General features: G+C 40.8%; 1 protein-coding gene across 4 annotated transcripts in view; it reads right to left on the reverse strand.

Moving 5' to 3' along the window:
* Positions 1 to 8,605: 8,605 nt before the first annotated feature.
* Positions 8,606 to 25,546, reverse strand: part of TESPA1 (thymocyte expressed, positive selection associated 1) — a 39,284-nt gene continuing 22,343 nt past the window's right edge. For 3 of the 4 annotated variants that reach the window (XM_046012274.1, XM_046012273.1, XM_046012275.1), the window contains 2 exons: positions 23,921 to 24,129; positions 16,209 to 22,284 (listed from right to left, as the gene is read on the reverse strand). In XM_046012274.1, coding sequence (XP_045868230.1) covers positions 21,359 to 22,284; positions 23,921 to 24,129 — 1,135 coding nt within the window. In that variant the 3' untranslated portion in view covers positions 16,209 to 21,358. Of the gene's footprint in view, positions 9,364 to 16,208; positions 22,285 to 23,920; positions 24,130 to 25,546 lie in introns of those variants that run through there. The other variant, XR_006819643.1, reaches the window with a different exon arrangement.

The raw sequence follows: 25,546 nt of genomic DNA on the forward strand, positions 1-25,546 counted from the left end.
GAATCTATAATCTTGGGGGGATACCGTTCTGCCTCTAGTACATGAATGCTGGTTCCATTTGCAAGATTGGGAAAATTTTCATGGAGAAATTGTTCCACTATATCTCTTAGACTTCTTTTTTTTTTTTATTTGTTTATTTACAGCATAACAGTGTTCATTGTTTTGGCATCACACTCAGTGCTCCATGCAGTATGTGCCCTCCCTATTACCCACCACCTGGTTCCTCAACCTCTCACCCCTCCCCGCCCCTTCAAAACCCTCTGGTTGTTTTTCAGAGTCCATAGTCTCTCATGATTCATCTCCCCTTCCAGTTTCCCTCAACTCCCTCTCCTCTCCATCTCCCCATGTCCTCCATGGTCTTTGTTATGCTCCACAAATAAGTGAGACCATATGATACTTGACTCTCTCTGCTTGACTTATTTCGCTCAGCATAATCTCTTCCAGTCCCGTCCATGTTGCTACAAAAGTTGTGTATTCATCCTTTCTGATGGAGGCATAATACTCCATTGTGTATATGTACCACATCTTCCTTATCCATTCATCCGCTGAAGGGCATCTTGGTTCTTTCCACAGTTTGGCGACCGTAGCCATTGCTGCAATAAACATTGGGGTACAGATGGCCCTTCTTTTCACTACATCTGTATCTTTGGGGTAAATACCCAGCAGGGCAATTGCAGGGTCATAGGGAAGCTCTATTCTTAATTTCTTCAGGAATCTCCACACTGTTCTCCAAAGTGGCTGCACCAACTTGCATTCCCACCAACAGTGTAAGAGGGTTCCCCTTTCTCCACATCCTCTCCAACACATGTTGTTTCCTGTCTTGCTAATTTTGGCCATTCTAACTGGTGTCAGGTGGTATCTCAATGTGGTTTTAATTTGAATCTCCCTGATGGCTAGTGATGATGAGCATTTTTTTCATGTGTCTGATAGCCATTTGTATGTCTTCGTTGGAGAAGTGTCTGTTCATATCTTCTGCCCATTTTTTGATATGATTATCTGTTTTGTGTGTGTTGAGTTTGAGGAGTTCTTTATAGATCCTGGTTATCAACCTTTTGTCTGTACTGTCATTTGCAAATATCTTCTCCCATTCCGTGGGTTGCCTTTTTGTTTTGTTGACTGTTTCCTTTGCTGTGCAGAAGCTTTTGATCTTGATGAAGTCCCAAAAGTTTATTTTTGCTTTTGTTTCCTTGGCCTTTGGAGACATATCTTGAAAGAAGTTGCTGTGGCTGATATCGAAGAGGTTACTGCCCATGTTCTCCTCTAGGATTCTGATAGATTCCTGTCTCACATTGAGGTCTTTTATCCCTAGACTTCTTTCTTTTTCCTCCCCTTCAGGGATTCCAATAATTCTGATGTTGGAACATTTCATGGCATCATTTATTTCCCTGATTCTGTTTTCATGGCTTCTAAGCTGTTTGTTCCAGGCTTCCTCCTGATCCTTTCTCTCTATCTGTTTGTCATCCAGATCACTAATTCTATTTTCTGTCTCAGCTACCCTAGCTTTTAGGGAATTTAGATTAGATTGGAACTCATTAAGAGCATTTTGAACATCAGTTCTGCCCTAACATTGTGTTCATCATCCCTGGTGGCTTTTAGTTCTGCCCTAATTAATTCCATTTGGTCATCCATGGCTTTCTCCAACCAAGCTATTGCCTGGATAATTGTTAGCCTGAATTCCCTTTCTGACATATTGTCTATGTCAATAGCCATTAGCTCTGTTGCAGAAGGCACATCCTCAGAATTTTTCTTCTGTTGGGCATTCCTCCTCCTAGTCATTTTGGTGAGAGATGTCTGAACGGATGTAGCTGGGTGTATCAACCATGGTGCAGTCAAGGTGCATCCTGGAATGCTTCTGATCAATCAGGAGTCCCCACACAAATGAAAGAAAAAAGAAAGTGAGAAAAAAGAAAAGAAAAAAAAAGAAAAGAGAGTGAGAGAGAGAGAGAAAGACAGGAAAAAAAAAAGAAAGATAAAAGAGAAGGCTCAGGAGGAGGAGTAAAGATGGTGGAGAAGTAGCAGGCTGAGACTACATCAGGTAGCAGGAGATCAGCTTGATAGCTTATCTAAACATTGCAAACACCTACAAATCCAACAGGAGATCGAAGAGAAGAAGAACAGCAATTCTAGAAACAGAAAATCAACCACTTTCTGAAAGGTAGGACTGGCAGAGAAGTGAATCTAAAACGATGGGAAGATAGACCGCGGGAGGAGGGGCCGGCTCCCGGCAAGCGGCAGAGGAACGGAGCACAAAATCAGGACTTTTAAAAGTCTGTTCCACGGAGGGACATTGCTCCAGAGGCTAAACCAGAGTGAAGCCCACGCGTGGTTAGCATGGCCCCAGGTCCTGCAGGGTCACAGAAGGATCGGGGGTGTCGGAGTGTTGCAGAGCTCGCAGGTATTAGAACAGAGAAGCCGGCTACAGAGACAGAGCCAAGGACTGAACTCTCAGCTCGGGGTTACCTTGAACTGGTCGCGGGCTGGGTGAGCTCGGAGTGTGGCTAGAGACAGGGGATACGGGAGTGATTGGGTGCTGTCCTCTGGGGGTGCACTGAGGAGTGGGTCCCCAGGCTCTCAGCTCCTCTGGGCCGGAGACTAGGAGGCTGCCATTTTCATTCCTGTCCTCCAGAACTCTACGGAAAGCATTCAGGGAACAGAAGCTCCCAAAAGTGAACCCGAGCGGATTACTTAGTCCGGCCCCCGGTAAGGGTGGTGCAATCCCGCCTCAGGCAAAGACACTTGAGAGTCACTACAACAGGCCCCTCCCCCAGAAGATCAACAAAATATCCAGCCAGGACGAAGTTCATCTATCAAGGAAAACAGGTTCAATTCCTAAGACAGCAGCGCAATTCCAGAGGAGGAGAAAGAAAAGCATGGAACTCATGGCTTTCTCCCCATGATGCTGTAGTCTTGTGGCTAATTCAATTTTTTTTCTTTTTTCAATTTATTTTCTTTTTTTCTTTTCTCTTCTTCTGCTAAATTTTTTAAAACTTTTACCCTTTTCTTTTTTTTAACATTTTTTGACTAGTTTATCTAAATATATATATTTTTTCTTTCTTTTTTATATTTTTTCTTTATTTGTTTTATTTTTAAATTTTTTTCTCTGAACCTCTTTTTATCCCCTTTCTCCCCCCCACAATTTGGGGTCTCTTCTGATTTGGTTACAGCGCATTTTTTGGGGGTCTTTGCCACCCTTTTAGTATTTTATTTGATCCTTCATATCCTCTTATCTGGACAAAATGACAAGGCAGAAAAAATCACCACAAACAAAAGAACAACAGACAGTACCGAAGGCTAGGGACCTAATCAACACTGACATTGGTAATATGTCAGATCAAGAGTTCAGAATTACGATTCTGAACATTCTAGCTGGGCGCGAAAAAGGCATGGAAGATATTAGAGAAACCCTCTCTGGAGATATGAAAGCCCTTTCTGGAGAAATTAAAGAACTAAAATCTAACCAAGTAGAAATCAAAAAAGCTATTAATGAGGTGCAATAAAAAATGGAGGCTCTCACTGCTAGGATCAATGAGGCAGAAGAAAGAATTAGTGATATAGAAGACCAAATGACAGAGAATAAAGAAGCCGAGCAAAAGAGGGACAAACAGCTATTGGACCACGAGGGGAGAATTCGAGAGATAAGTGACACCATAAGACGAAACAACATTAGAATAATTGGGATTCCAGAAGAAGAAGAAACAGAGAGGGGAACAGAAGGTCTATTGGAGAGAATTATTGGAGAGAATTTCCCTAATATGGCAAAGGAAACAAGCATCAAAATCCAGGAGATGCAGAGAACCCCCCTCAAAGTCAACAAGAATAGGTCCACACCCCGTCACCTAATAGTAAAATTTACAAGACTTAGTGACAAAGAGAAAATCCTGAAAGCAGCCCGGGAAAAGAACTCTGTAACATACAATGGTAAAAATATTAGATTGGCAGCAGACTTATCCACAGAGACCTGGCAGGCCAGAAGGAGCTGGCATGATATATTCAGAACACTAAACAAGAAAAACATGCAGCCAAGAATACTCTATCCAGCTAAGCTATCATTGAAAATAAAAGGAGAGATAAAAAGCTTCCAGGACAAACAAAAACTGAAAGAATTTGCAAACACCAAACCAGCTCTACAGGATATATTGAAAGGGGTCCTCTAAGCAAAGAGAGAGCCTAAAAGTAGTAGATCAGAACGGTACAGAGACAATATACAGTAACAGTCATCTTACAGGCTAATAATGGCACTAAATTCATATCTCTCAATAGTTACCCTGAATGTTAATGGGCTAAATGCCCCAATCAAAAGATACAGGGTATCAGAATGGATTAAAAAAAAAAAAAACCCATCAGTATGTTGCCTACAAGAAACTCATTTTAGACACGAAGACACCTCCAGATTTAAAGTGAGGGGGTGGAAAACAATTTACCATGCTAATGGGCATCAGAAGAAAGCTGGGGTGGCAATCCTTATATCAGATCAATTAGATTTTAAGCCAAAGACTATAATAAGAGATGAGGAAGGACACTATATCCTACTCAAAGGGTCTTTCCAACAAGAAGATCTAACAATTTTAAATATCTATGCCCCTAACGTGGGAGCAGCCAACTATATCAACCAATTAATAACAAAATCAAAAAAACACATCAATAATAATACAATAATAGTAGGGGACTTGAACACTCCCCTCACTGAAATGGACAGATCATCCAAGCCAAAGATCAACAAGGAAATAAAGGCCTTAAATGACACACTGGACCAGATGGACATCACAGATGTATTCAGAACATTTCATCCCAAAGCAACAGAATACACATTCTTCTCTAGTGCACATGGAACCTTCTCCAGAATAGATCACATCCTGGGTCACAAATCAGGTCTCAACCGGTATCAAAAGATTACGATCATTCCCTGCATATTTTCAGACCATAATGCTCTGAAGCTAGAACTCAATCACAAGAGGAAAGCTGGAAAGAACCCAAATACATGGAGACTAAACAGCATCCTTCTAAAGAATGAATGGGTCAACCAGGAAATTAAAGAAGAATTGAAAAAATTCATGGAAACAAATGATAATGAAAACACAACAGTTCAAAATCTGTGGGACACAGCAAAGGCAGTCCTGAGAGGAAAATATATAGCGGTACAAGCCTTTCTCAAGAAACAAGAAAGTCTTAAATACACAACCTAACCCTACATGTAAAGGAGCTGGAGAAAGAACAAGAAAGAAACCCTAAACCAGCAGGCGAAGAGAAATCATAAAGATCAGAGCAGAAATCAATGAAATAGAAACCAAAAAAAAAAAAAAATAGAAAAAATCAATGAAACTAGGAGCTTGTTCTTTGAAAGAATCAATAAGATTGATAAACACCTGGCCAGACTCATCAAAAAGAAAAGAGAAAGGACCCAAATCAATAAAATCATGAATGAAAGAGGAGAGATCACAACTAACACCAAAGAAATACAGACAATTATAAGAACATACTATGAGCAACTCTATGCCAACAAATTTGACAATCTGGAAGAAACGGATGCATTCCTAGAGACATATAAACTACCACAACTGAACCAGGAAGAAATAGAAAACCTGAACAGGCCCATAACCAGTAAGGAGATTGAAACTGTCATCAAAAATCTCCAAACAAACAAAAGCCCAGGACCAGACGGCTTCCCAGGGGAATTCTACCAAACATTTAAAGAAGAACTCATTCCTATTCTCCTGAAACTGTTCCAAAAAATAGAAATGGAAGGAAAATTTCCAAACTCATTTTATGAGGCCAGCATCACCTTGATCCCAAAAGCAGAGAAGGATCCCACCAAAAAAGAGAACTACAGACCAATATCCTTGATGAACACAGATGCAAAAATTCTCGCCAAAATACTAGCCAATAGGATTCAACAGTACATTAAAAGGATTATTCACCACGATCAAGTGGGATTTATTCCAAGGCTGCAGGGTTGCAAATCAATCAATGTGATACAACACATTAATAAAAGAAAGAACAAGAACCATATGATACTCTCAATAGATGCTGAAAAAGCATTTGACAAAGTACAGCATCCCTTCCTGATCAAAACTCTTCAAAGTGTAGGGGTAGAGGGCACATACCTCAATATTATCAAAGCCATCTATGAAAAACCCACCGCAAATATCATTCTCAATGGAGAAAAACTGAAAGCTTTTCTGCTAAGGTCAGGAACACGGCAGGGATGTCCATTATCACCACTGCTATTCAACATAGTACTAGAAGTCCTAGCCTCAGCAATCAGACAACAAAAAGAAATTAAAGGCATCCAAATTGGTAAAGAAGAAGTCAAACTATCACTCTTCGCAGATGATATGATACTATATGTGGAAAACCCAAAAGACTCCACTCCAAAACTGCTAGAACTTGTCCAGGAATTCAGTAAAGTGTCAGGATATAAAATCAATGCACAGAAATCAGTTGCATTTCTGTACACCAACAACAAGACAGAAGAAAGAGAAATTAAGGAGTCAATCCCATTTACAATTGCACCCAAAACTATAAGATACCTAGGAATAAAACTAACCAAAGAGGCTAAGAATCTATACACAGAAAATTATAAAGTACTCATGAAAGAAATTGAGGAAGACACAAAAAAATGGAAAAATGTTCCATGCTCCTGGATTGGAAGAATAAACATTGTGAAAATGTCCATGCTACCTAAAGCAATCTACACATTTAATGCAATCCCTATCAAAATACCATCCATTTTTTTCAAAGAAATGGAGCAAATCATCCTAAAATTTATATGGAACCGGAAAAGACCTCGAATAGCTAAAGGAATATTGAAAAAGAAAGCCAAAGTTGGTGGCATCACAATTCCGGACTTCAAGCTCTATTACAAAGCTGTCATCATCAAGACAGTATGGTACTGGCACAAAAACAGACACATAGATCAATGGAACAGAATAGAGAGCCCAGAAATAGACCCTCAACTCTATGGTCAACTAATCTTTGACAAAGCAGGAAAGAATGTCCAATGGAAAAAAGACAGCCTCTTCAATAAATGGTGCTGGGAAAATTGGACAGCCACATGCAGAAAAATGAAATTGGACCACTTCCTTACACCACACACGAAAATAGACTCCAAATGGATGAAGGACCTCAATGTGAGAATGGTAAATAGTTTAAAAAATTATCTATCATCTATCTATCATCTATCTATATGCATATTAAAGAACCAGAGTTAAGTCTTCCTGCCCCCATCAAGGGGTTGGGCTCTGAGGATACCAGTTTTTCAGGCTTTTGTTTTCTGGAGGTTTTTATGTTTGTTTGTTCGTTTTTTTGATGGTTTTTGGAGGTTTAGAGGAAAGCAAACTGCACCCAGACCATCCTCTCAGAGAGAAGCCTCAATCTGTTCCCCTCTGGGTGCTGCAGAGCACATAAGTTTCCCCTGGGCCGCTGCCAGAGCAAGTTCGGAGTCACGGTCCCTGGGGACACAGGAACTCCTGCTTTTACCAAAAACCAGGACAGTGGCAGCTGTTTCGGCAGCTCTGGACCACCAGAGAGGTTCCAAGCAGTGATCACACACTGAGATGTTCCCACTGGCCTGGGCTGGGAGTGCCTGGTCTTTCCGGGTCCGAGAGCACTGGGCTGGTGCTATGAGCACTTCTCTCAGGGGAGGGTGCGGGCACGAATCAGACTCTGATAGCATGGTGCGGCACTCAGAACTCGCGTGGGGAATGCAAAAAGGCTGTGTTTCTGCCGGCTGGCAAGGCTCCCAGCCCCTCGCGGCAGCCGGACCCCACACGCTCTCAGGCACGCTGGCGGCTCAGGGACCAAGACCTGGTTTCTCCACTGCACTCTCTCTGGCTCAGTGCCAGAGGTGGCTGTTCTGGTGTCCCTAACCATCCTGATTCCCACCCCCCCCCCCCACTGTGGTCCTTTGCTCTTTTTGAGTGCTTTCAACCAGACTCCAAGTTAATGCTGGTCCCCAGACACAGGGCACTCTTATATTGGGGTATTACTTTCCAATGGGTCACCTCTGGTGGTTCCCTCTCCCTTTTGTTTATCTTCTGATATCAGTCCGACGTTCCCACTCTGCTTTACCTGCCCACTGGCATCTTCTGCCCCCGTAGAGATCCAGACAACTATAATTCTGATCTCAGGCTGATTTCATGGGTGATCGGAGTTCTTTGGTAGGTAATCAGCTCCCATTAGGGTACAGGTTGAAATGGCACCTCCTCCTACTTCCCCGCCGTCTTCCCCCCTCCTGGCCAGCAATATTATTGAAATAAAAGCAACCTTTGTCTGATCATCATACCTGGTATGATTTTTTTTCTCTGACCCTCATGGTTATGTTTTCCCTCAAAGCCCTCTCATCTGGTCTTTGCTGTCTTGCAATTTATTAGGCAACTGAGTAATACATTACTAGAAATATATATGTGGGGTGTGTGTGTGTGTGTGAGTGCACAAACGTGTGTGTATTACCTTTCCTATTCTACCAACATTTTCTTAGGGGAGGAATGTGTCTAAAATGCTCTGTACCACATACTGCCTGCTAGAGTATTGTAGGGGCTCAAGTCTTGTTAACAAAATATTTTCCCTACTACACAACCACAACTGTTAATTCTCTTTTAAAGCATGCCAAGGTTTTAAAAAATATTTTTATTTGTATGTTGTTTCTGCCAGCAGAAAATATGGTGATTGCTTTGTAATGGTTAAGAGGCAGAACACTGAATCTCATTCAACTTTTTTTTAAATGGAGATATAAAGTTTGAGATAGAGGGAGAAATTTGGGATAAGGGGAAGCTTTCCAGGTGAGGCTTCAAGAAGGAGGACAGGTGTTGTGGAAGACTTCCTCAAATTTAACTGGGAACACATAAGGATATAAAGAGGTTCTAAGGGAACCCCGGGGCTGGATGCACCACGGTTTCAGAGCCTGAAGGTGGAATTTCTCCTTCTTCACTTAGCTTGAGTCCTTTGAGAATATTCCAGTAGCAATCCTTGTCCCCCAAATTCGACCATTGTTAAATCCTCTAACTGCCCTAAACAGTGTCAAGCCTTGGGAGCAAATTAAGTCTTTGTCTAGTTTACCACTGTCCATCTTGTATATTTTAATACCCAGATGGTAGACAAACCAATGCACAGAGAAGTGAAATGATGTGCCTCAGGTCTTTCTCTGTGCATGAAGCATGCACCATAGCCTCAGGGTGAAGATTCCAAGTCTCTCAGTCTGGTCTTCTTTCCAGTGTACCATGCTGCTTTTCTCCTATCCAGTTCAGGGGTTTGAAGGGCCAGGGAGTAGGACTTGGGTGTTTGGGGGCAGTACAACAACCTCTTCTAAGGAGAGGTGGGAATTAGGCTGCTCTCTGAAGCCCATGCTATGGTGATGGTGGAGAAAACCTGCAATGGGAATGAAAAGAAATGCATCATGCATTTTTGAGACAACTCTGGGGACTGGGGTTGATAGATGCTTTCCCACCCTACCTGTTGAAATGTTTCTCACTACTGAAAGACACATTTAGAGGGATTAGCAGCAGCAGCAGCAGCGGCAGCAAAGAAACCCTCATGTAACAGAGTTTCTGCTGTGCTTACCATGAAGTGAAGTTCCTTGGAAGGGTTCACTTCTTAATGTTTTGATACTTATAAAGATATACTTTTATTCTTATCTGTTTATATGGATTGCTGAACACAGCTAGAGAAAATTATTATTTTTTTAAAAGACTGAATTTTGAGAGAGTGTGTGTGAGCATGAGCGGGAGTGGGGTGGAGTGGGGAGGAGGGGCAGAGGGAGAGGGAGAAGCAGATTCCTTGTTCAACAGGGAGCCTGAGGCAGGTCTCCATCCTGGCACTCTGGGATCATGACCTGAGCCGAAGGCAGATGTATAATGGACTTAGCCACCAGGTGTCCCAGGAGAATATTATTAAATCCCCATCAATACATATTCTGCACCTTGAGCTGAATCCTAATATTATTCCCCTATTCAACTATTAATACATGCTACTTCAATAAACATTCATCATTTACTTTTCATAGTGACAATCTCACACCTTTACTATTGTCATCAAATTCCCTGCCTTGTACTGTAATGACCCTTTCTTTAGGAAAAAGAGAAATCAATAGGCAGAAATTTCTTGACTTCCCCAGGTGACCAATGTAACTGTATTCATGCTTGTCCTTTTTCTTTTCCTCTAATCTCAGACAAAGATCTGTACCTCTAGCTCATGGCTAAACCCTCCAAAAGCACTTTGTTTTTTTTTTTTTTCTTGTTGTATATATATATATATATATATATATATTATTCGTTTATTTGTTTATTTACAGCATAACAGTGTTCATTGTTTTGGCATCACACCCAGTGCTCCATGCAGTACGTGCCCTCCCTATTACCCAACACCTGGTTCCTCAACCTCCCACCCCCCCCCCCCGCCCCTTCAAAACCCTCTGGTTGTTTTTCAGAGTCCATAGTCTCTCATGGTTCATCTCCCCTTCCAGTTTCCCTCAACTCCCTCTCCTCTCCATCTCCCCATGTCCTCCATGGTCTTTGTTATGCTCCACAAATAAGTGAAACTATATGATACTTGACTCTCTCTGCTTGACTTATTTCGCTCAGCATAATCTCTTCCAGTCCTGTCCATGTTGCTACAAAAGTTGGGTATTCATCCTTTCTGATGGAGGCATAATACTCCATTGTGTATATGGACCACATCTTCCTTATCCATTCATCCGCTGAAGGGCATCTTGGTTCTTTCCACAGTTTGGCGACCGTAGCCTTTGCTGCAATAAACATTGGGGTACAGATGGCCCTTCTTTTCACTACATCTGTATCTTTGGGGTAAATACCCAGCAGTGCAATTGCAGGGTCATAGGGAAGCTCTATTTTTAATTTCTTCAGGAATCTCCACACTGTTCTCCAAAGTGGCTGCACCAACTTGCATTCCCACCAACAGTGTAAGAGGGTTCCCCTTTCTCCACATCCTCTCCAACACACGCTGTTTCCTGTCTTGCTAATTTTGGCCATTCTAACTGGTGTCAGGTGGTATCTCAATGTGGTTTTAATTTGAATCTCCCTGATGGCTAGTGATGATGAACATTTTTTCATGTGTCTGATAGCCATTTGTATGTCTTCGTTAGAGAAGTGTCTGTTCATATCTTCTGCCCATTTTTCTTTTTCTTTTTTTTTTTAAAGATTTTATTTATTTATGACAGAGAGAGATCACAAATGGGCAGAGAGGCAGGCAGAGAGAGTGAGAGGGAAGCAGGCTCCCTGCCGAGCAGAGAGCCCGATGCGGGACTCGATCCCAGGACCCTGAGATCATGACCTGAGCCGAAGGCAGCGGCTTAAACCACTGAGCCACCCAGGCGCCCTTCTGCCCATTTTTCGATATGATTATCTGTTTTGTGTGTGTTGAGTTTGAGAAGTTCTTTATAGATCCTAGATATCAACCTTTTGTCTGTACTGTTATCTACAGAACACTCATGAAAGAAATTGAAGAAGACACAAAAAGATGGAAGACTGTTCCATGCTCTTGGATTGGAAGAATAAACATTGTTAAAATGTCTATACTGCCTAGAGCAATCTATACTTTTAATGCCATTCTGATCAAAATTCCACCAGTATTTTTCAAAGAGCTGGAGCAAAGAATCCTAAAATTTGTATGGAATCAGAAGAGACCCCGAATTGCTAAGGAAATGTTGAAAAACAAAAACAAAACTGGCGGCATCACGTTACCCGATTTCAAGCTTTACTACAAAGCTGTGATCAACAAGACAGCGTGGTACTGGCATAAAAACAGACACATAGACCAGTGGAATAGAGTGGAGAGCCCAGATATGGACCCTCAACTCTATGGGGAAATAATCTTCGACAAAACAGGAAAAAATATTCAATGGAAAAAAGACAGTCTCTTCAATAAATGGTGCTGGGAAAACTGGACAGCGATATGTAGAAGAATGAAACTTAACCATTCTCTTACACCGTACACAAAGATAGACTCGAAATGGATAAAAGACCTCAACGTGAGACAGGAATCTATCAGAATCCTAGAGGAGAACATAGGCAGTATCCTCTTCGATATCAGCCACAGCAACTTCTTTCAAGATATGTCTCCAAAGGCCAAGGAAACAAAAGCAAAAATGAACTTTTGGGACTTCATCAAGATCAAAAGTTTCTGCACAGCAAAGGAAACAGTCAACAAAACAAAAAGGCAACGCACAGAATGGGAGAAGATATTTGCAAATGACAGTACAGACAAAAGGTTGATATCCAGGATCTATAAAGAACTTCTCAAACTCAACACTTTGTTTTTATTTTTAAATTAAGTTTTCAAAAGTGATTTGGATCTCAACTCATTCCAATTTTCCAGTGACTTCATATCATCATTCTCTTTTCCTTCCTGAGCTATGGACTCGCCCACCCTACTGACTTTTTCCCTTCAGCAAATATATATGCTTAAACCTTCCCCATCCTAGAAAAAAACAGAACACTCCTTGGAGTCTCTTGACCCCATATATACTTTATTTGCACAATTTCTTATTCCCTTTTCACATTAATATTTCAAAGCCCTGTCATACAAATAAAAATTCTCTTATCAATGTTTCTAATCATTGTGTAGATGCAAATTCAGTGGTATCTCTGCATTCTCCTTCTTGCTGGGTATTTTATGACATATGTTATTGAAACCATACACTTGGCTTCTGTCTGAAACTTTCTTTTACCAATCCATATGGTTACTGGTTTATGAACATCTTGTGTTTGATCGATTTTTAAATATAAATGTTTCTAAGGGTTACCTTTACATTTGGACTTCTGACTCTGCATAATTTCCAGGTGAACTATTATTTCTCATGCCTTCACCTATTATAACTAAGCTTTGAATTCCAATAAAGTCTATCCTCAAGTCTGTATATCCGGCTGCCTTATGGACTTCTTTCTCCATTTTAGTATTTCAGAACTACCTCAAACTCATCTTATCTAAATCTTAACTCATCAGATTATTCTAGACTTGAAAACAGACAAACAAGATTACCGAACATTCAGCAGAGTGCTAGTCTTGAGTTTCTCTTTCTAGGGCTATTTTACTACTCTGTTCCAGGTAGGGGTTACCTCACAAATTTATGTTAAGTAGAGATGCAAGTACTTTATTTTTGTGTAACCAATAATCTCAGAGATGAGAGTTTATGGTGTTGCTTCTTGGTAGCTAGTGTTGTAGCTAACTCAAGTTGTCTGTTCATAGCTAACTTCTCAAATACTCTTTGGACCAGTTCAAACACATTGCTGGAATTCTTATTAATTGGTGAATTGAATAAAATCTTTGAACATATTTGTCTTAACACGAGAGTCATTATTTTGCCTTTTTGAAAATTATACTTTAAAATATTTGCCTTCCAACTTGCTACTGCTACTGTATTTTGTTCTTAGTAAAAGGACATTAATAATTAGTTAATTATTATTTAATTATTATTGAATTAATAAATAATAATTAGTTGTTTAAGAAGAAACCACGAAATTTCTCTATGTTTTTTTCTTTTCCTCTCCTTCTCCCCAAACACAAGTCTGATTGGTCCTCAGTTTAGCCACTGAGCATATTAAATATCTCAAAGTGACACTTGTCCCCTCCAATCCTAGTATGCTTGTCTTCTTTCTGGTTGTCCCATTTCTCCTTGGTCTTTTGTGGTATGCTTTTAAGTGATTTTCCTTTCTCCCTTGGTTCCCAATTCCATACATCTCCCGTATTTCTGCCAGAATGAGTTAAAAGATAAATCTAATCATTTAACTTCTTTTGTAAATTTTTAAGTGGCCCCTTATCTTTCTAGATTAAATCTAATCTTTAAACAACATTGATGACTTTTGTTTCATATCTAATTTCCATTTATCTTTCTAATCTTAATTTTGATCTCCCACATATTCCCTTTCTCCCATGTGGTGAAAGGTGTATTTTCTGGAGATACTATGATATTCTGTTTCTCTCTGCCTTTGAACAAATTTATCTCTCTATCTAGTATATCATTGTCTCATTGCTGCTTCTTCTACTTCTCTACACTATTCTTCTCCTGTTGGACCTTTCCTCATGTGTCCAGATTCATCTGGACATGTCATCCTCTGCGAAATTCATTTTCCTATGTCCCTGTGGCATTTAATGAAATTCAATAAAAGTAATTGTTGATTTTCCTTGTCATGTCTTTGCTAAACTGTGAGCATTCCAGCTCAATCTGTATAACATTCCTCTTGTCAGTGAGTTTCTAAGACGGCAAGCAAAATCCAAGGGTGGCAAGAGGGTATTGGCACTTAGTGCAAATGCTTAGGGCACATAGTTAATGATGGTCAGTTTCAAGTACACGTTTCAAGGCTTGCTCTGATCCATAGCTACAGCCCAAACTCTTGCACACTCAGGGCAGTGTGTTCTGATGAAAAGAGCACTGGTTTGGGAGTCAGGAGATCTGCATTTTAACTGACTAGTTATGTGATCTTGCTAAATAATTTTTTTTCTCATCTAGTCTATATGATTAAAAGACTAACATGAGGTAACAGCTCTGAAAGTGCTATCATGAGGGCTAGGTAGGGTATTGTGAAGGCAGACGGAGCCTCTGCTCAGCACATCTCCAGGAACCTTGTTTGCACTGCAAGCCACTTGTATGTTGACACCTGAAGCCGTGTGGCTCCACTGTCTTGGATATAGTTTGGAAATCCACCAAAACATTTGAAATGTAACCCAGAAAATGGATGTTACACAATGCAGGTAGAGATGATCCTTCTACCTTCCACAGCTCCAAAGCAGAATGGGGCAGTATAAGTAAAGGGAAGGCCAAGGAAGAGGAAAGATGCACAGATAGGTGCAATGGCAAATACAAATTTAAAATAAGAGGCTTAATTTCCCCTGTCCTAGAAAAGGCTCCCCACTCCTTTTCTGAAAGTGTGTTTCTTTAGAAAACTTCTAAGTTCTTTGTCTCTTTGAAATGTATATAAATCTTTTTAAAACACAAAATAAGCTTCTTGACACATTTACCACCCTGGAATGCCTTTTTCAAGCATTATGGAAGCCATTGCTTTGAAATACAATCATCAAAGTCCCTAGTGCCCCTATCTCTCAGTCCCCATGAAAGGGTAGGAGTCTAACTTAGGTGCCTGGCTCACACTGGCAAAACCACCTCTGTCATGAAGATATGAGAAGTCTTATTATTCCTTTGGATAAAGGCAATTAGCTAACATAGTTAGCCATCCCAGTTCCAGGGTGCATTTATTTATTTAAAAAACATTTTTTAAAAAAATTTATTTTGACAGAGAGAGATCATAAGTAGGCAGAGAGGCAGGCAGAGAGAGAAGGGGAAGCAGGCTCCCGGCTGAGCAGAAAGCCCGATGTGGGGCTCGATCCCAGGACCCTGAGACCACGACCTGAGCCGAAGGCAAAGGCTTTAAACCACTGAGACACCCAGGCGCCCCAGATTTTGTTTTTAGAACTCTTTTTTTTTTTTTGAAGTAGGCTCCACACCCAGCGTGGGGCCCAGAGAAGGTCTTGAACTCATGAACCTAATATTGAGACCTGGGCCAAGATCAAGAGTCAGATGCTTAACCAACTGAACCACCCAGGTGCCCCAGAAGATTTTGTGTTTAATTATATTTTCCCAATAGATCCAAAATAACTTGGTAAGAATTGCAAGTGAGGCAGAAAAATAATTGTCACATTCTCATGATATCCTCTTGCCTTCCCCTTTCCCTTCCCCCATCTCTTCCTAAACCTTCTATCTGATAGTCTCTCTTCAGAATTTATTTTGGTATAAAAATAACTGTGCCCAGTGTGATCATCTATAAAATGAAGAACAATAAAAGAGTTATATCATTGGATTAAATGATTTAATTTCCACATAGTGCTAAGGCTTATGCCTGACATATATAAGCACTATATAGAAATATTTGTGGTTAATATTGTCACATGGGTAAATCTTACAGCAAAGAGCAAGTCTATAGCTACCTGGTTCCTATAGGTTCTGTTAAGTACCCAACTGATGACTTTGAATTACCTGCCATTTGGGACCATCTAGGACTAGTTTTCTTCTTTATCCTATGTTCTGCACTGGCCTCCCTGCCTAATCCTGCCTGTTTCCTCCCACTGCCCCCAGCAGAGCTGCCTAGAAACTGCAATTCCCATCTCTAGATATGATCACTTTGCAAATAGATTATATATATTAGTCTGTGATACCTCAGATCTGGCAAAGGAAACAAACAGTAACAAAAAACAAAACACAAAGGCTGCTTCTTATAAACTTTATAAAGGTCAAACAGCTTATATTTCAGCAGCAGGGCACTAAGAGAAAGGGCTGTGCATCTGATATTTTTGAATACTATGCAAACTATGAGGAACGATGAGGGTCATCCTTTCCTAGGATCTGGGGGGAAGATTAGGACTTCTTCTCTGGCAGAGACTAAACGAGAAAGTGGAAGGGATGAAAACACAGCTGGGGATTAGATCCACTTTTAACAGAAGGTGCCCTTGTTTTAATTGCAGAAAGGCACTCAACCTTAAGTAGATGAGCTAGAAAAAAAAAAAAAGGAACTCCCTCTTAGAAGATGAAGACCCTTGAGATTTTGGATAGTAAGCATAGCAGAGCTGAATTTCGATCCCCTTTGTCTCTTTGAGTGTCTTTGTGCAACATGAAGACTATACATCTGGACCCCATGGCTGTCTGGGGTCTGCTTACTACTTCCCACCCACGTTCACACCTGGTGACAAGTTGTAGGTGGACATTGGTGCTTGCTACAGAGCTTCTGGAAGATCATTAATCCCCAGGAGAGAATTTTAGACCTGGAGGAGGCAGAGAGGACTTGTTTCTCATCCCATCGGAGGAACTGCCCCAGCTCGCTTGGCCTTTGATGGTAGTGAGTGAATTTCCCCCTTCCCTATTTATCACATAGCCTTTCATCTTGGTAGTCCTGAGGTGCTTTTATAGGTATTCCCCCTTTCTTGTGATCTCTTAAAGGATGATAGAGGAGTGGATTGAGAGAGAGAATACAGGTTTGAGAAAAGATGATGAAACAAATATATGGAACATCTAAAAGATTTGGAAACCACTGTGACCCCCGTCTCAGCCAAAGACTGTGTCAGTGAAGAAGCGATCTCTTAGTCTTCTAGGGAATCATAGAAGGGAAATCTGCAAAATCATTTTCTCATTTACCTGAAAGAATAAGTACATTTAATTTCTAAAGTTACTGTGCTTTATTGAATCGGATAAACCATTTTTGCAAGACTCAATTATTTTATATTTCACTATAGAGGGAAAAAAAGACACCTTGGCTGACTTTTCCAATTGTTAAGACTCATTCTATCTCAGGGATATTAAAATGTGGGAAAATGTACACTTTAGAATAAATGAGATACAGCATTTCTAACCACAATCTCTTGTGCTGTGATGAGATCCCATAACTCTGGAGGAAAATGGAATCTAGTTTCTTATCTGAAATATATAGTTCCTAGCAATACTTTCCTCTGGCAATTCAGTTCCAATCTTTTTGTACATTGGCAGTTGGCCAAAAGTGGGGCAGTTGTGTGAGAGGAACTGACGTCCTGGATATTGCTCAGAAAGGACCTGATAGGTCCTGCACCCAGCCTGCTCTCCTGGACATCTTGGCATGTTCTTGTGCAAGGCTGACATCTGCTGGATAAATAACACCTGAGGAAAGCTTTGCATTTTAGAGTAAATTAGATTATTGGCAAAGTAACCTAGCTGTTGAGCATATACTCCACATTTTCTATTTTAATTTGATAAGACTACCGGTTAATTTCCTTTTCAAGTTCATACACTGTGGCTGAGTCTGAATGAGCTGTAGCAAGAAACTTACCCTCAGTGCTTCTTTAATATATGAGGGTATTAAAACAGAGAGAATATTAAAGCAGAGAGAATGAGAGAGAAGAGCAGGGGGAGTATCAGAGGGAGATGGTGAAGCAGACTCCCCACTGAGCAGGGAGCCTGACATGGAGCTTGATCCCGGGAGCTCTGGGATCATGATCGGAGCCAAAAGCAGATGCTTAACCACCCGAGCCACCCATGAGCCCCTAAAGCAGTTATTCTTCACCCTCATGGTGCACTGGAGTCAATGTGATGGACATTTATAAGATGGCACAACAACCCTTCCATTCCACATGGCTTTTTGCATTGTGACCTTGCCACTCCTGTTAAAACGTAGTCTGTTTTCCTTCCCTTTGAATCTCGGTTGGCCTTGTGACTTGATTTAACCAGTAATGTGGTAGGGGGGACATTGTGAAACTTGCAACACATCCTTAAAAGGAAGCATTGCAATTTCAGTTTTTGCTGAACATCCGCATGAAACAAGCCAGACTGCCAAGGAATGACACGGCACACGGAGAGTGCGCCCCCTGCAGGTCAACACCAACGTTCTAGATGTGTGAGGGAACCCATTTTGACCTTTTGGTGGAGGCCAGCCAAATAGCCAAAAACAGCTACATAAGGGAACCCAAGTTAGAAAAGCAGAAGAACCGTCCGATAAACCCACAAAATAGTGACAAAAAATAAATAACTTTTTCTTTAAACCATTGCATTTTGGGTGGTTTGCTATGTAGCAGTAGGAAAGTTTTAAGAGAAGAAGAAACGATGATGCCCAAATCCAAACCTCAGAGATTTGCATTTAAGTCTATTAAAAATAGCAATTAAAAAATCTTGTAGGATTGAGAATCCTGATCTAAATATTTTATGCCCATGATTACCTTTTCTAAAATCAGCAATAGCTGTGTTATATTACCTTCACACCCTCCTTGTAATATATTGAAACTCTACATAAATGCCTAGTTCATATATATGTATATATATATACACACACACATACGTATATATATAATTATATACATATGTATGTATATAATTATTCTCCTATTATGTAAGATAAAATTAAAGTCAAGTGATTTTTGCAAGATCATGGAGAATTATATAGGGTCAGTCATTTGACTCCATAGCCTAAACTTTTCCTGCTGTATATGAGGTATTGTTGCCTTCTGATATTTACTTCTTTTGTGAGGGATTACTGTATACATATAATTTATATACCTGGGGAAGAAAGTAATGAGTAAGAAAGAAAGAAGAGTGACTATGGCCCTAAAATCACAGAGAATGAAAATTAAAAGAGTTAAAAGTATAAATGTCTTTGTGATTCTGGACAAGTAACACTGCAAATTTAGGGTATTGACCAAAAATAACTATTGGGCCAGGAGGTGCAGTAAATTAAGGGATTTGAAATGGATAGAACTCTAAGCAAGACTCATTGATTTGATTCAAGAAGGATATCAATTTCTACTACCTTAGAAAAATCATTTAATTAATTAATTCCTGATGCCATCTTCTCTCTGGTACTAGGGAGTAGGTGCCTCATTCATCCTTGGTTTAAATAACAGATTTTTTTTTTTTTGCCAAAACATTCAAAGTTATAAGGGATATCTCTAATATAGTTAATACTCAAAACTCATACCGAAAGGAAAGACATTTTAGCTGCCATAACCACCTATGTGAGATTGCCTTGTCAGGGAAGGAGAGCTATGGATCTTAGACCCTCACTGTAGGAAGGAATTCAGAGCCTAAGGGAGCATGGCTGTGAGATACCCGGGGTCTTCCCCATGTGGTGATGTGGGCTGATTAGAATGTAGTAATGAGCAGGAGCTGTGATGAAGTGTTTTATGGTTGGTTCTCACCTGCTAAAAAACTACAGCAGTGCACTTTTCAAACTTCAATGTGCAAACAAATCACTTTAAGATCTTGATTAAAATTGTGATACCTTAAATCTGGAGTGGAGTCTGAGAGTCCTCATGTCACAGACTCCCAAATGATGCTAATACTGCTGGCCTGCAGACTACAGTTTGAATATTAAGGTTATGCATTTCTAGAACACTAGAATAATTCTCAGACCATAATTGCCAGACCAATAACATCAGCATCACCTGGGAGCTGGTTAGAAATTCAATTTTTGGCCCTGTCTAAAGCTTCTCAATCAGAAACTCTGGGACTTGGGGCCCAGACAGCTGCATTTTAACAAGCACTCCAAGTGAGGCTAAAGTCTGAGAACCACTGATCTAGAGAAGTATCTAACCAGCCATAATAGAATCATGTGAGGAGCTTAAAAACAAACAAACAAAAAATCAGACACTGATTTGCATGCCATATCAATGAAATCGGAATTACAGGTTGTGGGACCCTTCCTTGTGGGTATTAAAAAAAAATCTTCCTGGACAGTTGTAACATGTAACCAGGCTTGAGAATCACTGCCTGAGGGAGGGTGGGAAGGAAAGAGAAAGCAAAGAGGGAGAGACCCACTTACTTCTTTAGTCTTTGCCAGCAAAAGTCTGGTACAGGGTGGGGGGTTGTGTCTGGGACTATTGGGCTAGCAGCTCTCTTCCTTCTCACTGTGGTTTTGCACCTGTAATCAATATCCCAGCAGAACTAAGAGCCAGTGGGGTGAGGTGTTGGATGGCAGGTGGCCATAGGGGAAAGAGGTTACGTATACTTGAGTGCCTCGGCTTCTTCTCTTGTGGCAGGAACGCAGTAGTGAGGAAGGCAGGAGTTGAGATGCAGCTCTGTGTCCAATGACAGTTGACACATATGCAAACAATATTGCAAATAATCACAGCTTCTCTTGTGGCAAGGATCTGAGAGCTTTCCCAAGAGAGGTCAGCACTTGATGGCAGTACTGTCTAGAGTCCCAGACAAGAGGAGTCTTGAGTTTTTGAGAGTCCACAGGATGAAGGGTTGGTGGACCAACAGGATGTGCCCACTTCATCCTGCACTGCCCCTTCTAGAACATGCTCTGGTTCCATAGGATACCTGGATATGCTGTTCAGATGCCCCCAAGTCTGCTCCAGGGAATTGCACTGGTTTTGCCTGGTGTCTGTTGTCTTAAAGGTTTACCCTCTCTACCAGTGTATGCAACCCCAGGAACAAGTAATGACTAACAGATGGATATTTGTGTGGGTAGAGGTTATGTGGATCTGTAGACCAGGTGCTCACATAACTATGTGTGAAATCCCTTAAGGTTTAGGGTAGATCTGGGCATGGGAAAAGAAGCAGATAGGCCAGAGCTGGGGAGTGGCTCTACCCACACTGCCATGTTCTAGCACAGAAGTCCTAAGAATCTGAGAATATTAACTTTGAACCTGGACCTCTAGGTCTTTATGGTTACAAATTTATTAAGGTAGAAGAGAGCACATTTTATTTACTAGTGTTTAGCTTAGTGTATAACCAACCTCTATGTGTATTCTGATGCAGATCCCACAAATGATAGAGCCAGGTGTGGTTGATGAGGAACTTTAGTGAAGATCAGATCAGATGAGGAATTAGCAAAGTTCTGAAAACCTGGATGATCTTAAGAAATCAAGCCCATTTATCTTTCTTCTTCTCTATTAACTAGTTCCCAAAGTTTTTGGAATGTAATTCGAGAGTTGGTATATCTGGTGAGGACAGGGAGCCGGGATTCCCTTTACTGAAAGGCAAGAATCCAGAACCTTTCTCTGCCAGCCTCTCTCTTGCCCCCAACTCACTTGCATCCTCCAAGTCACAAGTGTCCTGTAGCTGCTGGGTTAGAGATTGGTGCCATGCTGGTTGCTCTTGGCTCTGCTGGATGATGGAGAGGTCCAATGACTTAACTCTCCTGCTCATGGGATTCTTCTGAAACAAGCTCTTTTTTGCTCTGCTCTTTTTTCTCCAGAAAGTCTCGTCCTTGGCCAAATGGACTTCCTTATTGGTGGCCTGTAGACCCCATAGCTCTCTTTTTACCTGTGCAGGGTCTGTGCTCTGCTTTAAGGGCAGAGAATGCATGCAAGGGGTTGTCTCTGGTGTAGGATCCAGAGTTTCTGATGGTGCTTGCACTGTGGACATTCCCTGCTGTGTTTCCTCTCTGGGGCAAAGAGCACATGGTCCGGAAAAAGTGGATAGCTTTGTATCCCTGGTGAGTGGCACAGGATTTTCCTCTGAGCCTGGCTCAAACCCAGGGTCTTGCTGGAAGACCATCTTCTCTCCTCTCACTCTGTCCATTACTTCCCACACCACTTGGTCCAGACTGTTCCTTTTGGGGATATTATGGGGTGGTGACAGCCGATCTCGGGGGCTTGTATACAGGCACATCTTGGAGATGGCTTTCCGGAGGCGGTCTCTGGGTGACTGAGGTTCAGGTTCTGGAGCCAGAATCCTGATGGATGGCACATCAGTTGGATTGTAATTCCAGAACATGTGGGATGGTGTGAACTTTTGGACAGGTGTCTTAGACACATAGGAGTAGAGACAGAAGAAGGCATCAGCAGTGACAGCCAGTGTTTGCACCTGCTTAAACCTGCCTGGACACAAGGGTTGAAGATGGTGAATCTGGGGGTCATCAGCAAATTATCTCTTGTATCTCTTCCTTCAAAGCCTTTCTAAGGCTCAAAATTCAGAAGGAAGATGCCATTTTCCCCACCAGCATTTTTCCCATTTAGATTTCTCATACTCAGGATCCCCTTTGTTGACTTTCTTGACTTCTTGACTCCCCATCTGAATAGATATTTTCCTTCAGTCCCAAATTAATTCTATATGGGATGCGGAAGTTTTCTATATCTTGATTTCACATATCCTTTCTGCTGTCAGTATGTTCTAAACAATGGCTTCAATTACTGTTAGCTTTAGATGACAAACATGACCAAAATAAAGGACAAAACCAATCTCATTTTCCTAGACAGTAACAAAACTTTAGGGTTCTAGAATGCTTCAGAGTATCAATAAATTGGAATAATGACAATTACTAGCCAATAGACTAGGGTACAGAACTTTTGATATCATTTTTAAAAAATTAAACATTATGTTCAACGTGGGGTTCACACTTACGACTTTATCATTCTATTAGATGTTGCTTCACAAAGTGTGGTCACTAGCCCAGAAGCATTGGCACTAGTTGGGAATTTGTTATAAATGTAGAATCTCAGACTGTATCTCAAGCATTTTAACAATACCATTTGGTAATTCACATGGACATCCATGTTTGAAAAACATTGTGATGAGCCATACATCTCTTAAACTGTAGGCTTCCAAAAGGCTTAAGAATTGTGTACCTCTTGCTTAGTCTGTTTTTCCAGAATTTAACACCTAGTTATGTGCATAGTACATAAAATAAATTCAATCAATTATATTCTAATAGTGTGCATAAGAATCATCTAAGGTTGTGAAAATACTATAACTCAAAATCTTTGTTGCAACAGGTAGAGCTCAGGAGCGTGGTTTTACCAAGCTTATTTTAAGTTGAATCTGATGCAAAGAATCTGAAACAATACTGTCAGAAAGCAATCATATTGGGGGTGTAGCAGAATATAATTTGAAACATGTTCTAATATGTATAATCAAATAGAGTCTTTTATGCCTCATCCAGCTAGAGAAACCCTCTTTTATCTTTCCTTAATATGAAATCAGAACAACTTAAATAATTGTTTCCCTGGATGTGTTCTAAAGATTATACATAAGAATCCCATGTACTTGTTTAAAATAAATACTCCTGAGCCTTTCCCTCTATGAAAAAAAAAAAGCCTATGAATTTGAATGTTTTATAAAGTCCCTGGACAATTTAACATATCTACCTTTGAGAACTTTGAGATTATTGCTCTAAAAGGAAATGATTTTAATACAGTGGCTGTAAAAAGGGAACATTCTACTGTTGCAACTGAGAAATAAAAACAAGAATAAGACTTAAAGACACTGTTCTCATTTGATTCAGCTGAAGAAGAGAAACCCTAAGAAAGCAATAGTGATATGAGGTCTCTTGATGACTATTTCTTTAAGAGGAAGAAGCAGACATCAAAGTTCTCCATCTTCACTGAAAAGGAGGCCGAGAAATAGACACAGAAGACAAAGGGTGGAGTGAAACTGACTGAGAGAAAGCAGGATCTGGAGCCACGGATCCCTGTTGTGAATGGCAGAGAAGTAGAGCAGATCCATGGGAACACTCACTGGCCAGCATGAGGCAAGGGTCCTCCATCTCTATCCTCCGCACCTGGGCCTTCAGGAAAAGCTGGAAATCAATGCCTCTGGCCTGAGAGGGGTTGGTGAAAAATCGGGCAGGAATCCGCGAAGTGTCCTTGTGGTCCTCTTGGGCAAAGCCCAGACTGAAGAGGACATCCTCTGCATCTTCTTGCACCTTGTCCAGAATCTCAGAGACGCTGAAAAAAGGGAGTTTGGTAAATAGGGGCAACTTTGAGTTACACGGTCATCCAGAGTATTTAATAAATGTGTTAGGAGACTGAGCTACGTTTCTGATCATATCTCTACCTTCCATCTTGACTTTGAGAAAAACTTTCACTTCTGTGAACATACATTTTCTGTATGAAACATGGAATTACAATCCAGCCTTGGTTTAAAAATTGGATTAGATTCTATCACAGTACTTGATTTTTTGAAAGATTTTATTTATTTATTTGAGGGAGGGAGAGAGACAGAGCAAGTGAGAGCACGAGCCAGGGGAGAGGCAGTAGGAGAGCAAGAAGCAAATACCCTGGCGAGCAGGGAGTGGGTGACGGGGCTTGATCCAAAGACCCTGGCCTGAGCTAGAGGCAGACAATTAACCAACTGAGCCACTCAGGCACCCCCATTGCAGTACTTTAAACACCATGACAGATGAATGAAAATGTGCTATGAGAAGGATTTAAAAAAATCAAAAGCATACTAGAGTTCAAGAAATCTTGTGGTTATGTTATTAATCAGTCCTTTCCCACCTGCACACACTATGGTTTGGCTGGCTTTTACCAAGAGCTTTGCACTGCTCCCCAGCTTCACTTCATGGCTGTGTGGGACAACTAGGCAAGAAGTATGTAAGAAAGACAAAACTTTATTCTTACCCTGAGGGTAAAAATAACGAATGCAGGTATGTTCAAAACATGATTTTGAGAGGTAGACCCTTTCGTAGTACTATTTTCAGGACAGAAGCCCTGCATTACAGAAGATCAAGTTCTCTATCTCTTGGAATGGAACTCACATGTACCTACATCCAAATATGTTTACCACCAGGCTGGGTGACATGCACAAGAGCTCAGCAACTACCCAATCTACAGACATAAGTCATCAGGATGACCAGGATAGGACATATAGTCAGTAATACTGTAATAACATGGTATGTGGCAGATGGTGACTACCTTTACCGTGGTGAGCACAGCATAATGTATACTATTGTTGAATCACTATGTTGTACACCCGAAATGAATATAAATTTGTATGTCAAGTGTACTTTGATAAAAACATGCAGATATCAGGGTCTTATTTCCAGAGATTCTGACATAATTGAAGTGGGGTCTGGCCAGGACTGTAGCTCAGTAAAGACAAATCACTACAGATAGTACCATGGCTAATAAATCCGAGGACCGATTCTCAGATTCAAACTTTGACACCAAATTCCAAATACTTTTTATTACACCACATTAGTTCCCCTCACTTTCTATCTTGTTTTAAAGTTCTTTGTGTGCACCTTTTGTTCACCCTTTTTGATTGTTGAGCTCCTGGGGGCAAGCACTTTTCTTCGTCTTTTCTAATTCCACATAGTTATGCCTGGCCTGCATTGGGGGGTATGAGATTGCCCGAGTGAAT

This window comes from Meles meles, chromosome 7, assembly GCF_922984935.1.
Source record: "Meles meles chromosome 7, mMelMel3.1 paternal haplotype, whole genome shotgun sequence".
NCBI lineage: Eukaryota > Metazoa > Chordata > Mammalia > Carnivora > Mustelidae > Meles > Meles meles.